Genomic DNA, 17,473 nt, shown 5'->3' on the forward strand with positions numbered 1-17,473 from the left:
TCTTGTTTACTTTCACTGTTACTTTCACTTAAAAGTTAACTTCAGTTGACTATCAGTTAACTTCTACTTCACTTTTTTCTCTCTTGCTGTAAAAGAAACACAGCATTTTTAACATAGATTAAATACACCCCACTCCTCTGTATGCTTTTCCAGCAAAGTTTAAAAATGCATAGCCTTTGACTTTAGTGTCCTCCAAAGTGTCCCTGTGTAGAAACAAGAGCAACTATTACACGTTAGGATAGAGGATCTGTTATATCTTTCTGCCATTTCAGCCCCTCTTGACTGATAGTGAATAGGACAAATGTACATACTGCCTTTGTCCCCATTGATTACTTTGGTTGGTTTAAATCTTCTGTAAATTTCAACCTTATCCATTCTTTGGTACTGTAATTTTTTCTGTAGCAGGAAAATTAATGGCTTTGAATAGCAGCTGATTAATGTATTCTTGTACATTTTCTTAAGGCTCATAAGTTCCATTACTCTTTCTCTCTATTGTGTTATGGACCATAGATTTCTGTGCAAGTCAGTCTCTTTGAAGCAAAGAGAAGCAAAGCTTAATTTACTCATAATTACTTACTTTTCCTTTCTAGTATCTTTCGTAGCAAATTTTTCTGGGTTAATCTAAAATGTTGCAACTTCCAGCTGTACTAATATATGTGGAATATGTAGAGGAGCACAGCATATTTATAATTTATTAACTTTTTTATTCCACCTCTTAATTTGTTTATTTAGATACTGTTGTTATTATTACCTTTATATCTAAAATTAATTGTTAAAATGGATATTAATCTGAGGATTATAGTAAATAGAATAAAAGTGATTAATATTTACTCTAAATTGATCCTAAGTCTCATTTGTATTAAATAGCAACTCTTCTAATGACATCAGTGAAGCTGTGGTCATGACCAATCACATAAATAGGAGCTGCAGATGAGCTTGCAGCATAGTTACATTTTTTCCCTGTTAAAAAAACCCTATTTCTTCATAAAAGGACATCTGATATGACAGATATCAAATTCTATCAAGTAAAGTTTCTCAACAGTACTTCTAAACAAAATAATCTGAGTTGTGCTTTTAATTTTATCACAGTTATTTCCTCTGCCTCTGATTTATGTTGGAAACCACTTAAGTGGATTATCAAGTACCAGCAAACTCAGGTACAGTAAGTAGAAGTTATAAGTAGACTGTTTGGATTTTACCCTTTTCTCTTGTGGGGTAAGAAAGAAACACTAAAGAGCATTGTCTGGAGCCTTAAATCCATGTGGTGTCTGTCTGCCTGTCTGTGTAAACCCCTGGTACTATTATGAAATTTTTGTACAAACATTTGATCAGTTTACAAGTTGTCTGCTTCCTTTAAGGGGAGCTTAGCCAGTCCTGTACTGACATAAAATCGCAAAACTATGTGACCATGAAGTGCTTAACCTTTTGCCTCACACCCAAGCATTCACTTTTCCTGAGTGTCTTAACCAGAGAGTTGGAAAACTGTAAGGTGTTTCTGAAGGAAGAAGCATAAGGAAAGTATTTGTACCATGGTGTCATGGCAGATATTTAGGAATCGCCAAGAGATGAAAAAACTGCTGTGTAGTGGGTGGTGGTGGTGGCCTAGCCCCGCTGAGTTCAAAAAGCAGGTTGTCAGGGAGCACTGCTGAAGGGTGCCTTGACTCCCCTGTGCATTTTGCATAGACCCATGAGAGTTGCTTCCATGCTAGTGCTAAAAAGGTGTAAGCAGACCTTTGCTGTAATAGAAGGAATGACTGTGTTTTCTGTGGAAGACGAGCACAGAAGCATGATGGCTGCACCAGAACTAGAGGATACAGCTGGAGGATACAGCAGGATACACCACTACTATTGTGGTGGTTTTTTTACATCATTGCAGGCTCCTGGGGGTTTGGTACTAAGCTAAACCAGAACAGAACTTTTCAGGTTTGTGTGCATTTAATAATTATGAGACAGATGCTAGGAAAGAAAATAGAACCACGGAATCATAGAATCACCAGGGTGGAAAAGACCTTTAGGATCATCCAGTGCAACTGTAAACACTGCACTACCGCTGTAACCCTGGACCAGTAATCTTAACATCCAGTACCAGATCCAAACACCTTCAGGGATGGTGACTCCACAACCTCCCTGGGCTAATGTCTGATCACCCCAACAGTGACAGTGTTTTTCCTAATACCTGGTCTGAATCTCCCTACTCAGCTGAAGGCCATTGGTTCTGGTGCTCTCACTGCAGGCACAGTAGAAGAGACCAGCCCTCACTCACTGCACCCTCCTCTCAGGGAGTTGTAGTGAGTGATGAAGTCCCCCAGTGTATTACTTTTAATTTGTTTGCATTTCTTTTTATTTATAGAATTAATGTTTTATAGCTAAGAACACTAGATGCCTGATTCTTTGTTGAATGTGTTCACAAGCTGTTCCACTGAAACAGACATTAAGACTTAGGCGGTACTGTGCCTAGAAGCACTTCAGCCATTGTGAACATGAAAGAAGTTTCAAAACTGTAAAAGTTGGCTTTTTCTTTCCCTTTTCTCTGACTGTAAATTTAAATGCGTAGTAGGATATGTAAGTGCACCTTCTCCCTCTCCTGTGGCTGGTATACCTCTTTTAGATTTACTAGTTTTAACTAATTTTTATAAGAGAAACTTTAAAATGGCTGCAATGTTCCTACCATTAATATTTTGTTACATTGCATTTTGGTACAAAATATGATACTTGTTTACATCATTGAATTCTCCACTTTGTTTAGGTTGTCTGCAAGGTGCAGATGATCCTATGCATAAATTCAAAATATCCATTGTAAAGTTTTTTAACATTGTGTTAGGAATTGTATCATTTACTAATTTAATTGTTAATAATTATCTTACGCAGGGGATTAATTGATCCATATGGCCATGCTATTACATGTACAGTGTCAGAGACAAATGTTTTCTTACCCAGAAAGGTTTCCAACTGCATTACTTCATGAAGATCAACAATATCTTGCTAAAAGTAGAAGTTTGTTTGGTAGTTGCAGCTGTGGCCCCACCTTTCATGTTGTATTTCCTCTAATTTTTTGGTCATGGATGTATTTTACTTCTTTGAAGTACAGCTTGTTTACTAAGCATGTTTTCTTTGTATTTCATTTCTGTTACATGTTTTCAGAGAAAGGTTTATTGTCTCTCCTCTTAAGTTTCAATAGAAATAGTTTTTATTTAACTATGCCTATGAATTTTGCAGAAAGAATTGTCTCATAAGGGTTATGCTAGGTAGAAAATATCTACTATATACAGTTTCAATAATGCAGAGTAACCTTCAAACACTAGCCAATTGCACTGATTTACTAACTGGCAAAACTTGCTATCTTTCAATGATTTGGTTGTCTAAGGTGCATGTCAGACTGACATTCTTATATATGTACTAAATGATTTGCTATTTGTTTTGTTTTTTTATTCATGGATTAATTGTTCCATTCCCTGGATTAGTAAAATAAGAGTTAGAATATAAGTATGTTGTTAATCTGATACTATGCTTGGATTTTTATTTTGTTTTTTTTGACAGTTTGCCGATGTTTACAGTGCTCAGGAAGTTTACCATTCCTCTTACTTTACTGCTGGAAATCATCATACTTGGGTGATCCTTTTTGTTTGTTTTTGGGGTTGTGTTTTTGGTTTATTTTTTTTCATTTAAGATTCCTTTATTTTAGATCATCTCAAATGGATTTCTTGTGTCATCTCATCAGAAAATTGAATGAGTGATTTTTACTTACAAATAGAGAAAAGCAAAGAAAGTGATATTTGTAGCTTTTTGAAAGCATAGATATATACATTTTAGTGAAGAGAGGGAAAAAATCAACTTGCCTTCATTTTCCTGTCTCATTCTCCAGACTGTTACATGGGTTTCAGGTCAGCAGACACAACACAGACATTTTCAGTGGTTTGTGCCGTGTCTTGGAGGCTCCTAAACTGTGAACTGATTCAGACAGATCCTTATGTCTCCAAAAAGTGCTGATAGCATGGCAGTCTGCTTATGTAGAGTAACTGTCCAGGTCAAGTCTGAAAACTTACCAGGTTAATGAAGCCAAATGCTATCTACCAGTTCTTAGAGCAGAGAATTCCTTACTTACAGACACCTATGTTATTTTTCATGATATGCTAGCCGCTCAGGATCTCTAATTTCAGTAGTACTGAGTTGGAGGAACAGGAGTATAAATACATTATACTTTGTCCAAGAACTTCACAGTTCTATCCACATGGCTGATGCTGGACTCATGACATGAGCTGACAAGGAGAAAAACAGCTTGCTGAAGCTGAACCCAGGCAGCACAAGAGTGATGGTCAGGGGAAAGCTAAAAATGCAAAAAGCAAAAAACCAGCCCCCAAGGAAACAGTCATCTCCTTTTGGCTGAAGCAGCAGTTAATTGATCAATGTGGTTCATATTTGGAGATGCTCTGGAATTCTTTCGTAGTTTTAACTTCTCCCAGAAAAAGCAAAACTTGCTGTCTTCTGTTGGCCTGAAGACTCCCTCAAGCAAGTGAAAAAAAAAGTAAGTCAGTGAGATTTACATAAATGCTCAGCTGGAGAACAGCAATGTGGCCTATGAGTGCAAGCAACATCCTAACCATGGAACGCTTGGGAGGAGAATGCTGAGTTGGTGCATGCTGACACAGTGGATTTCCTCAGGGCTGAAAATGAAAGGACTGTAGAGAGTCTGTGCAGACTTATGTCAGGATTTTTGAAACAATCAAAGTTTGGATTGTTACTCTTGAGAGTTATTATGATCAAAGCCTAATTTATCTGGTGTCTTTGCAGTGCTTTATTCTTGGGACAGTGGTCCACAGATGTGGTCCTTTACACACAGGATTTCTCCAAGAGTATTTCTTCAAGAGAATTGTACATTTTATTTTAAGGATTTTCTCTCTCAGTCTATCTTGACAGAATAAGGACTAGGGGAATATCTGTAAGGGATATTGCAGTATGATGCAAAAATGAGTACTTAAGATATTTCCAAATAAAGTAGTGTAGATATAAAAATGCTTTTATAGGTTTACAGTGTGTTTTAACTACTCTGTGGCAGCACTGGTGTGATAGTAGTGAAGAATGTCATAATCTCCATGTTTTCCCTTTCAAGTAAAAATTCAGTTTGAGCTCAAAATAAGTATCTGTTTGAAAATAATCCAGACAGTGTACTGTGTATAGCATCTTCCTCAACAAAGGTGATATGAAAAACTGCATAAAAGATGTACAGTGATTTTCCTGTATTGGACTGTTGGACGACACTGAAATATTTCTATTATGAATGTCAATACACATTAAATTTGTTTGGTTCAGTGCTGTTACTTTGAACCTTTAATCTTTACTTTTATAATTGTCCAGTAAGAGAGTGCTCACAGTGCTTTTTCAATCTCCATTCTCAGGGCCAAGGTCTGACAGTGTGGCACATGGGCAATCACGTTGTTTCTGTAAGGTTGTCAAGACTTTGCCCTCCTGTTAAATGTTCTGCGATTGTTAATTGCTTTGAAACTTTTCAGGCAGACAGCCATTTAGTCTCCACTTCAAATAATGAAAATGTGAACTGTTTCAATTTTTGCCTACAGGAAACGGTACCCAGTGAATATTATAGTCAGCGTATTTGCCATCATTCTTGGGGCTTTCATAGCCGCTGGGTAAGGTTTTGATTTCTCATACAAAGCCATATTATGAGGGGGGACAGCAGGAGGATTTTTTCCTTGTTTAATTCTGAGTAAACCTAAGTGGAAATAAGTTACTCTGAATAAAGTTTTGATTAGGAAAATCTCTCTAGTGACATCACTGGGAGGTGCAGTTGTATATAGGAAAAAAAATGTAATTCCTGCTGACAGTTCTTGGGTGTGTCTTTTTCCACCTCTAGGTTTTCCATGTTTGCAGGATCGTAAATGAAGCAAGTTAAAACTATGTGAGGAATGTTGTTTTAATTTCATGGTATCACTGTATTTTAATAACCCTGAAAAAGTATATTCTTGTTCTGGATAGAAAGAAGAATATTTTGGTTGTCAAATATGGAGTTACACATTGTATATTTTTTTAATAATAAAAGTCCCAGCTTTTTTTTTAAGTTCCATTGTGAGATAATGGTTACAAAGCACCCATATACTGTTGTCCTCTGTTTTCTGTTTGAACATTCCTTTACCTACTTGGAAAGTTAATGTTTTGTTTGTTTGTTTCCTGGCTTTGCTATGAACAAGAGTAAATAATTTCCATGTGAATGACAGAGATAGAGCCATGTCCTATCAAATCAATTACCCTGTATTGATGAGTTAAGTTGTCAAAACAGAAAGGATGACAACGTGTCTGAAAAACATACAAACCAGTTGGATTTTTTTCCCTAGCCACTTTCTCTAGTAAAAGAAATAGGTACGTAAGTTCAGTTATAATTGGACTGGTTGTCAGGGTTGAGATGGGCGGAATTTTTCTCTGAATGAAAACTGAACATTTTCTGCCACTTTCACACTGAGTATTAGGAACTCTCTGATGTCTCATTTGTGATGGTCCTGTGACTGGAGAAATGTAAAGTATTTTGACTTACAAAGAAGGCTTGAAGCAAACCTGTGACTGGCTGGAGTTCTTTGCATATCCTCATTCACAATATGCATCTTGGTAAACAAGGTAATGCAATGCATTGCATTTTTTTTTTTCTTATTTACAATATAGTATTTCTTTCCCAGGTCTGATCTGTCTTTCAATCTGGAGGGCTACATTTTTGTGTTGCTAAATGATATCTTCACAGCAGCAAATGGAGTTTATACAAAGCAGAAAATTGATCCAAAGGTAACTGTGGGGTGATTGGGTTGAATTTAGCAGTGGCTACTGTCTTGGTTTAGGGCAAAATTAGGGAGGGGTCCCTCTAGAAAGCAAATTCAAGTGGCCCTTCTCCCTACCTGTTCAGGAGATAAACTTCCTTGGAGAAAAGTGGAAAAAACTATTTATTTAACAAGCAAAGTACTCACAAACATGAAAAAAAATATTGAGCATTGGAACCTTGCACTGCTCTGAAGAGATGGCAAATTCAGAGAGAGAAGACTCCTTGTCATGGGGTATAGCTCGGCTTGCTCAGTCTCTGATCAGTCCTTCTGGCACTAGAAAATGCCGTGTCCTGGGCCCTGTTGGGCACAGGTGTGAGCTCCCGAAGTTTTTCTGGGTTTTCAGTCCAGAGCAGGTTTGAATAGTTCCAAGAAGAATAAAAACTACAGTCCAGAGAATTTCTCTGCTGCAGCTAGCTAAAAAAACTAATTAAAAGCAAGGGAGAGCTCTCTCCCACTGTCTGTGCTGCAGACAACACACAGAGAGAGAGAGAGAGCTGAAGCTCTTATCTCTGTTCTTGAATACAACTGCCTCACCACTTCTCCTTTTCCCCCTCTTCACTCTTGGATCTAGTTTTAAAGGCACAAAAACTTACTCCTAGGCTAAGCAGACAAATGGGGATAAAACTCAGCATCATAAAGTCACCCCAGGACATTAGTCACTCTAGGACACCTACTTATTATATGACCTTTATGTACTTACCATTATGAACTCATAAGTAAAGTCATTTACTTTCACATTCCTGTTGATATGTGCATTCTTAATAGAGAACAGCCTAGAAAAAAGTTGTTATTTCTATCTCTGGCTAGGCTTTGGTAAGCAAATAGTGTATTTTCTTTTCTCCCAAGGCTTTTAAGCAGAGTTTGTAGTTATTAAAAAAAAAAAAAAAAACAAACCATAAGCAAACAGTTTACCTCTAAATTTGATATATATTTATATAGGGATGATGACTTTTTGACTAGAAACACATGTTATGTGAGGTTTATGTAAAAGAAACATGAGGTTTATGTAAAATAAACAGAGAACAGTACGGCCTAAGTCATAACCACAGTAACTATAGTCTTTTTCGGTTATCTGAAAGCAAAGGCAGGTGTAACAAGGTATTAGGTGATATCTTGATACACATTACTTACATAAATGTTGGGCAGGCTACTCTTCAAATGCAGCACCATGAAACATACTAAGCTATAGCAAAGAGCCTTTGCTTGGATAGAGGTTTGGTTTCTGACTTCTGTGGTTCACTCTGTACAGCAGAAATATGTCTTTCAATAATCTTAGACATCTTAGTCTATTCCAGACTGCATTTTTATTTATGAGCTGCACTTAACAGTCTCACAATTTTCTGCAAAATACAGGAGAAGAGATAGACTGCAGAGATTTTTCTAAGCAGCATGACTGAGTCTGGAGGAAGGGAAGGCTATTTTTTCATTCTCCTAATTTCCTGCTTTTGTGTCAAGCAAGTTAACCCACAGATTATATGGCAACCATTAAGTTGCATAAAGGTACATCAATTACCAGTAATTACAGAGCTCTATCTATGAGTCAAACTTCATTCATTTTCCTATTATATTTTTTTTTGGTTGATTTGTAGTGGAAGGACTAGGTGATTCCTTGGCCAGGCAGAGACTTATGTGAAGTCAACACAAAACACTTCTGGATCAGTGCTTTTGACAGTTCCTAATGTTGTATATAAAGTATCCAAGGTATAACAGAGCAGTAATACTCTGCTGAGTGCACAGGGTGAAGTGGAAATTCAGCTTAGTATGAAACACTGAATCCAAGGATTGCAAGTTCGTATTTTGAATTGAGATGTATTCTATTCTGTTTACTCACTGACAATAATGTCAGAAGAATTACCAGAGTAATATGTAGTGTTTTGCTACCAAGTGGCTTTTAGTGCCAAACACCATGTTCCGTTTTTTACAGGAGTTGGGAAAATATGGTGTCCTGTTTTATAATGCTTGTTTCATGGTGATTCCAACAGTTATTATTAGCTTTTCTACTGGAGACTTTCAGCAGGTAAGTACCAATATTGCATATCTCAGACTGATAATGTTATTTTGTTCAAATTTCATCTGGGGAGTGAGAGGGGCTGTTTGTTTCTGAAGAGATAATCCTCCCTCTATGTTAGTGATTTGTGATTGAAAGGTGTTAGACTTGTCCTTCCCAGGTAAGAACTTATTATACACTTAAGGAGAAGCTAAATTTGTGTGATATTCCTTATTTGAGTCTTTGTCTAGGACTAAGGTATGTTCAGGGACACCCAGCTAGAACAAAAGGTTGAGAATCCAGCTGCACTGGATTTGCCACATGCTCTAAAGTAAGATTGCAACTATACAAACAATACAGTCTTTCTCTCATTCTGATGTCCAGGGCAGATTTCTGTTTAGTCTCAGTCTAGTTTGGTAACCTACATTGTGCATTTTCGTAGAATGAGTGCAAGACTCTCCCCAGGTAATCCTGATACAGTATTTGTAGGTGGTATGTCCTGATACCTAAAATATCAGACCAGAAGGTATTCCTGGCTCCCTCACAGACTTGCTGAGTTGCCTTTTTTGTAATGGTCAAATGAGTCCAGTCACTCACATTCCATTCTAGAAATGTTTTACATTTGCCATGGAAAATTCTTTGGAGGGTGTATAAATCATTGCAGTGTTCTTTGTTGTATGTTGTTGTGCCCTGCACTCACACGATTTTGTCACTGTGTTCTTAGAATTCTGCTTTAAGCAGAAAAATTATGATTATTTATTTATGAAAGTGCTGGAATTAGGTCTGCTGTGAATGTGAAATTTCTTTATGTCGTCAGTCCAGAATGACCTTGTGCCAGTTTAGAAAAACGCAGCTGCTGCCTGTCTTGGAAAAGGAGCCCAAGTTTTTATCGCTGTAAGATTTCGACTGCTTTTCCAGCACACAGAGTTGGAGATATTTTGGGAGACCTGGTCAGAGAAGTTTATCTTGTTGCTAGGTTTACTTCAGGGGAAGATAGGGAGTGTGTTGTGCCCACTGGCTGATTTGCTGTAAACATCTTAACGCTCAATTACCAGAAGAGAATAAATATCTATTAAAGACATTGTGCTTGCTGGGCATGACATTGGTTTGGTCACTTAAAAATAGAAGTCCTATTAAATTATGCAGATAACTGTGTCAGTGTGACACACAAATCAAATCACAGAGAAAACAGAGAAAAATGGGAAAATACTGATGAAAAGTCAACAAATGATTTTAGATAACCATTGCACTTTCAGACCAGTTTTTACCCTGGCAGAGCTTCTTGCCTTGACCTGATGTCAAAACATCAGTACCATGTCTATGTGATAGGGACATGCTTCTACTCCTCTAGCTAGTTCTGTAGTCTTGGAGAGATTGTGAGTGTCCATGTTAGTAATTTCTCCTCCACCAGCTGGCTCACTGTGAGAACAGGAAAGCATGATGCAATATAAGGGGAAGGAAGCCCCAGAATGGCTCTCTGTTATATTTGGCAGCTTTTTGTTGTACACCAGCAAAGTTCTGGCAGGGCAGAGCTGCTCAAGATCCTTTTTACCTATTATCTCACATGGTGGAGGCTCAGCTGGCTGTTATCATGGACTAACGGCCTTTATTCTGTTTCTCAGGGATGTGTTCAGCCTTAGCTGAATTTGTTGTTTATGTAGCAAGTGTAAACTAACCAGATTAAAATGAGACATATCCAGGAGTTGCTAGAGATAGAAAAGAACCTATGACATGTTTCTTAGTGACTGTGTGGCACTGCGTGTTTGTTTGCTGCACTTCACTAGGGAGGATACTTCAAAACAATTGAGCCTTTTCATTGCTGTTCATTATTGAGTAATGCTCAAAAACAGGCTTGGGCCATGAAAGCTGTTCATGAATGAATCTGTGGTGTGGAAGAGATTTAGAGGAAATTATTTATGAATTTGCTGTTTCTGTCCATCCGACATCAACACTAATTATTATGTGTTATTATTCACAGTGTTAGTATCTGTCAGTAAATAGCAAAACACAATTTTCTGTATTGCATTCATGTTCATTCCTTACAGTGTGCTCTTGTGTATCTGCACTGCTCTACATGTGACAAATACATGTCTAGGTATCAGGGATGCTGTCATCCTGCTGTCTGTCAAGTTAGATTAATTAAACTGTTTCCAGAAGTAAAAATGAGTCATAATTTTGGTATTAATTAAATGTATTTTGTGAATTTACATATTTTCATATTAAGTACATTTTATATGTGTTTACAGTTGATTATATAGAACATAATTCTCTCTCTCTTTTTAATAGGCAACACATTTCCAGCACTGGACAAATTTTTTATTTGTCTTTCAATTTATTCTTTCCTGCTTGTTGGGGTAAGGACACGGGGGAATAAAGCAGGTTGTTTTCATGTCAGTGTTTCAAATTGCAAATCTCAAATGTAAGACTCACAAATAAGTTACATTAAAGTTCAGAGAAAGTGGGGTTTCCCCCAGGGTTATGTCTTGACTTCTAATTATTTCTAATGATGTAAATAACTGTTCAGTGCTATCTGGATTTTTGACCTCACATTACAGTGCTGAACAACAATGATCTGTACTGTCTCTTCTGCCTGTCTCTTCTGATCATCTAACATCTTTGCAGTTAGTAGTGTGTAAGTCCTTGAGTATAGGAGCTGTTTCAGTGTGTTTGTTCTTTAAAGCAGCTGGAAAAGTGTGGGAGACTTAAAAGTAAGGAAACAATGCTTTGTTCATGTTGAAACTGCACAGTCAAAGGAGGAAGGAATTGCATCCTATTCTTCTTTTCTACATCATAACCAAGGGGTCAAACTAACTTCAAATATTGACATAAACAGCACAGAGAAAAGGGTTGACTCTGCTAGAGCTCAAGTAGCATATTTTAACACATATATTTTGAATATTCTGTATGTGCACATCATTAACTTAAATTAGAGATTCACAGAAATTCTTTTAGGGGGATTGAAGGGTTTGAAACAGGTGGGATTATAGATTCCAGAAAAATACTGATCCAGATAATGTTGAATATCTTGAAGTAATGTTAAACTTCTTAACGCCCTGGGAGGAATTTATAAAATTTTCTTCTTTGTTTAGGTTTCTCTTGATGTATTCTACTGTCCTGTGCAGTCATTACAATTCTGCACTCACAACAACAGTAGTCGGTGCCATCAAGGTGAGTTGTGGACCAGAAGAGGGAAATAAAAATGCTCAAATAAATAGGAAAGAGCATTGGCTCAGCAGTGATCTTGATTCTGCTTTGACATGGAGACTCAAAATAAGGGCTAATACTGAGACACTGCTTGTGCCAAAGAAGGTCACACCACAAAGTGACCCTGTTCTTCAGGGTGTGCTCCAGAAAGCATTGTTTGTATTGATCTGTTTTTGTTTCTTCTACAAGAGAAACTGGAACAATTTTAATTAAAAGGCGTACATTTAGCCACATTTCATCAGGCATTATGCTGTGCCTCTGTTGTTTATTAGGTTATTGTGTGTTAGTCAAGATGCCCTGATGCAAATCCAGGTGAACTGATGGGGACTAATTTTTACTTTGGGCTAATCTAATTTCCTTTGCAGCTGATACATAGGGCTTTTATAGATACAGAATAATGACTAAGCTGAAGTATGGAGTGTGCTTTATGGTTAAGTACCTCAGCCTCTGTGTGAGAACCTGTGTTCTAGCTGAACAGACTATTTAATTTTGGTTTGCACAAATTCTGGTCAATTTGATCAACACTAAAACATGCATGTATTAAAAATTGAACCTGGTGTCCTTACAGTCTGTTTTCTTTAACCCAATTTAATTTAAAACTGGTACTTCTTGCTTTGTATTGATGAGGACAGCATGTCTAGGAACATCCCTGACTGCCCATGTGCTTTTTTGTAGGCCAGTTTGGGGAGAAACACAGAACTAGAAAGCTGAAAGAGCTTTAGTAAAGACAAAATTTATGCAGCTGTGGGCGAATTCAGAATTCAACCTAGCTTAACAGGAATAACAGTACTGAAAGTGCTCCCTTCCATGACTAAGGAAAACAATACATTCACCATAACAAAATCTGCAAAAGGAGGGGGATACTTCTCTTTCTACATACTTTTTCTTTTTTAAAGCTGCAAGACTAATCTAGTAGTTTTCATTCTGTGGCCCTGAAAGCATTCTTTTAAATTTTATATGTCTGCATCAAACCATTAATTCAGGGCAAGACTATTTCTGTTTTCTTAGCTGTAATAGTCTTTGACACACTTTGAACAGCTTTAAAGTTGAGAAGCAGGTTATGATGCAGCAGTCTCCATTAGAGACTTATAGATGCAGACTAGCTGCTAAAACAATTGAAAGCAACAAACTGTTGGTAAAATGATCACACACTTCTACATTTTTCCTTTTAGCTTTAGGGATCTATTTTTCCAAAACTTCATGCAGGTGGGTAAGAGGCAGAACTTTTAACTTTAAGCTGTGCTTGTCTTGAACCTCTACCAAGTGATTTCAGAACACATGTAGTTGGAATAGTAAGCAGATAACCCTCTTAAGGTAATAATGTAACTTTTACTGTAACTTTAAGGCATCCTTTTTATGCTGGAGAACCCAAAACCCACTTTGAAGAAATGAGATTTGAATTCCAGAGATAATAAAGAAATACATTTCAAAAGGTGACCTTAGGTCCATTTTGCCTAATATCAAATAGTTGTTTGCTTTTTTTTTCCCCTAGAAAGTTACTGTGCATTGTATACATTTAGAAAACATACTGATCTTATTATTCTTTTTATTGCTACATTATCCATAAGCTGACATCCATTAAATTAGTTTAAAGGCTGATTTTAGAGTGGTCAGCAACACAGTATAGCTATTTCCTTAGAAAATTGGGTTGGTTGATATTGTTTGTATTCATGGAGATGAAATATGACTTAAATAAATGCATGACTTTTGTTTCCTTTCAGAATATATCTATTGCTTACATCGGAATGTTGATTGGTGGTGATTACATATTCTCCATGTTAAACTTTGTAGGGCTAAATATTTGGTAAGTGAAACTTGAATAACCTTTATTTATTAAAGCTGAAAATTTCTCAGTGAGTTCTAGTTTTATATTTCGTTTGATTGCACTCATTCGGGTGTTGTAGTTTTGAAACTACTGGCTTGACAAAGCACTGCCGCAGGATGTAGAAGTCATTACAGTTAGTTATGTCTTTTCATGTCTGTTTTCAGACATTAAATATTGTTGTGGTAAGGCCTAATTGTGGAAATATGCCTGCAGTTTTACTCTGTGGAATTTTTAATTTTTTATGAGCAGCAGTTCTGAACTGTGAGGCTTCCAAACACAGATGTGATGTTTTAAGTGAGAACATTGACTGAATGAGTTGTGCCTATTGAATATAAGTTCTAACTTGTGAGTGGTTACTTTCTATGCTTAGATGATCACCTGTGTGTATGAATATGTGTGAGCAACTGGTAATTGATCTTTGTCTGCTTGGAGCTACTTTCTCAGATGGGTTACCTAGCTCTTAGGCACTCCTAGTTTATGATAGCTGGTGTTCTTTAGCTCTTCAGAAGGAAAGGTACGTACCTATGAAATGAGATCTGTAACATCAGACATCTTTGACACCACTGTTCATTCTCTTTTGTTTAGTATGGCAGGAGGACTGAGATACTCATTTTTAACATTAAGAGGAAACAGCAAGCCTGCACAACCTGGGGATGAAGAGAATGCACTTCCAGTGTCAAAGACTTAGACAAAATGCCTGCCTTGAAAGAGACTGAAGATACAAGTTTGTTTAGCATTGCCAAGACTTTAAATCAGTATATCCTGGAACATATGTGGAACAACAAAAAAAAAATCTACCTCAGTTGTCACAGACATGCACACAATTCACTGGCTCAGAAATATTTTTGCACATCAATTTTTTTACATGCAAACTAGTTTGATTTTAGCTTTTCCTTCTTAATCTGAAAGCCATCTTATAGGAAGGAATGCTATGAGCAAATCTTAAGTTGTAAACTTCTGCATTTACCTGTACTTGGGTGCTATTTCAACAAGATCTTTGAGTTTTGTTTCAGTGACTGCCTGTAGTTTCTTGAGGCGAAATTCCCTGTAAAGATCATGAGGCTTAATTTACCATTGCCTTATGCCATGTGCAAACCTAGATATCAGTGAGGAGATGAAATATCCTAGTGGTTCAGATTGATTTCATGCATGCATGTGCTCTTGGGTAAGTGATATAGAACGCATGGGGCAGGCAAAGAGGGTATTTGCCCCCAGATTGTTCCCTGTGTAAGTGTCAGTGAAAAATTCAGGCTATGTCTGTGTGTGTACTGTTGTGTCGGCATTCTCTCTCTGTGTTTTTCTCATCCTCAATCACACTATGGTGTTCTGCAGAAATTGTCACTGTTGTTGTAAATGAACATCATAACTTTGGAGCAGATCAAGGAGAGAAGGGAAATGACAGGGGATTTTTTAATATTTGAAGATTTTTGTGTGTGTGTGTATGTGTGTCTGTGTATGTGTGTCTGTGAGCCAGTACCAGCAAATCTATTTTTGTTAAGGTACATTTTTCTTTTTATATCACATTCCCCTCCTCTCACCTTTTATCTGTAACCACCTAGCTGCAGAGAAGTGGTGCTGCTATGTACAAACATAGTAGGGGAGGGAAACATAGATATGTGGAAGACTGATTTGTGTTTAAATAAGGAGAAATGGCTAGTGTCCTGTTGTGTCTTCTATATACAGTAAAAGCTTATCTGGTACTAGTTTATGCTTTTGGTTCTAAGCAAGGAATCATAATGGGCCTGGGGATGACTACAGTAGGCTCAGCTGGTACAGTGATTGAGGCTCAGATGGTCTAAGGGATCATCTGGGACAATTACACGCATATCTATATTTCAATAACACCTGCATCTGTATTTCCTTCATTGAAAATATTTGATAATGCTTACCTGTTTCTCTGAGGATAGACTTTTAACCTTTGAAGATGTGATAGGCGCATTAAAGTGTTGGAAGACAGCAGAGAAATTAATCTTGTTGAAGTTCTCAATTCCCTGCGAGCATGAGCCACAATTTTTGAAAATAATCAAATCAAAAGAAGGTTTTGAAATACTTTGACATGGAACCAGGGTGGTCTGTTGACTTGTTTGATCACGTCAATTAAAATACAGCTTATCTGAAAACACAGAAAATCAGAAAACATTACTCTGTGTGTAGCACATCAATGACCAGTCTGATTTAGACCTAAGAAACATGTGAGTAACTCACACCAGAAGCTTCAGGGAGTGACCGCCTGCATGGATTTGAATGGCAAGAGGAGCAGTGACTGCAGATACTAGAAGGGGCATCTAAAGACACGGTTAAAGTGGGAAGAGAGATCTGAGCTATCAATTTTCTCACAGCTGGCGAAGAATGTGACTTTCATTTTCTGTCTGCTGAAGACCTGTGGAGGGAAAGCATTGCTGCAAATATTTTTCCATGATCTCTGTTTATAAAAATTTCCTTTATGCTTAAAAACCTTCAATGTTTTTGAGTGTATTCTTTTTTAAGAATCCTATTTCTTGAGAACACCTCTACCTCCACAATTTCAATTACTGAACCTTAACTCTCTTCCATAAGACAAGGTATTGGAAAGTTTTCATTTATTATGAAATTAGTATGAGTGCCATTTGATTGCAATACTGATGAAAACACAAGGCACCTGCTAAATAAAATGTAGTTCCCCCAAAGGAACACTTAACATTTGCATATAATTCATTAATATTTTGCTCTACCTTGTATAAATAAAATTATACAGATTACAGTTTTAACAAGTGTTTTGTTTGGATTACTTTTTTTTTTAATTTTTTTTTTTTTTTTTTTTTATTTTTTTTTTTTTTTTTTTTTTTTTTTTGTGGATGGACACATTAAATTGTCCCAAGCACATGAACAACACTAGTATTTGCTTTTTATATTAACTCCTTTAGTATACTTCAAGTAGATTCTTTAGCTCATTCTGTACCATAGTGAAGTGATTTATTTAATTTCTTGTTCACAGAATGTTTTTGAAGTCCTTCAGACTTAGATTTCTCACCTGAAATACAGACCTGGTAATCATAGTCTTTATGACAGTGTTACTCAGAATAATTTAAAAAATAAATCTAGGAATAACAAAAATAGGTACTGTATGAAATACTTGCAATTGCTTACATACTTTCACAATGAAACTCAGCTTCAGTCCCTTTCTGTTTTCTTCTATATCTGAGATACTGTTTATTTCTGTACATTTGCTGATTAAAATTCTGTCAATATGGGCTTGACCATATTAGAATTTGGGAAATTGCATGGCTGTTTCATCCAGAATGTCAATAATTGTGTCTTTCAGTTAATAAGATGGAAAATTAAAACTTATTTTTTAGGATACAGCTGCTTACTTTTCTACAGATTTCATATTAATGAACTTAAGGTTTTAAATATGACATTCATAGCATTACAGGTGTCAGGGTATATTTACAAGGAAGCATAAAAAGAAAAATCATTGCTGGACTAGAAAAAAAAAATATTGTCCTGTGCATTGATTTGTTCATGCTCTAAATTTTGTGGGGATTTTTTAGCAGTGACTTTGCTGTAATTAAGTGAGAAAATGTGGTCACCCAAGGGACTTTCTACCCATTCACTGTGTAAATTTCTTGCAGTGATTCCTGTGGAAGTCAGAGAGGCAAA

At 36.7% G+C, this 17,473-nt stretch overlaps 1 protein-coding gene across 5 annotated transcripts in view; it reads left to right on the forward strand.

Moving 5' to 3' along the window:
• Window positions 1–17,473, forward strand: part of SLC35D2 (solute carrier family 35 member D2) — a 59,449-nt gene that overhangs the window by 6,364 nt on the left and 35,612 nt on the right. For 2 of the 5 annotated variants that reach the window (XM_039729751.1, XM_039729753.1), the window contains exons 4-11: window positions 1,090–1,157; window positions 3,538–3,609; window positions 5,574–5,642; window positions 6,681–6,783; window positions 8,743–8,835; window positions 11,092–11,159; window positions 11,895–11,973; window positions 13,731–13,813. In XM_039729751.1, coding sequence (XP_039585685.1) covers window positions 1,090–1,157; window positions 3,538–3,609; window positions 5,574–5,642; window positions 6,681–6,783; window positions 8,743–8,835; window positions 11,092–11,159; window positions 11,895–11,973; window positions 13,731–13,813 — 635 coding nt within the window. Of the gene's footprint in view, window positions 1–1,089; window positions 1,158–3,537; window positions 3,610–5,573; window positions 5,643–6,680; window positions 6,784–8,742; window positions 8,836–11,091; window positions 11,160–11,894; window positions 11,974–13,730; window positions 13,814–14,419; window positions 16,563–17,473 lie in introns of those variants that run through there. The other 3 variants (XM_039729750.1, XM_039729752.1, XM_039729755.1) reach the window with 3 other exon arrangements.

The sequence above is a fragment of the Passer montanus genome, unplaced genomic scaffold (genome assembly GCF_014805655.1).
Source record: "Passer montanus isolate IOZ18808 unplaced genomic scaffold, ASM1480565v1 scaffold7, whole genome shotgun sequence".
NCBI classification, from domain to species: Eukaryota; Metazoa; Chordata; class Aves; order Passeriformes; family Passeridae; genus Passer; species Passer montanus.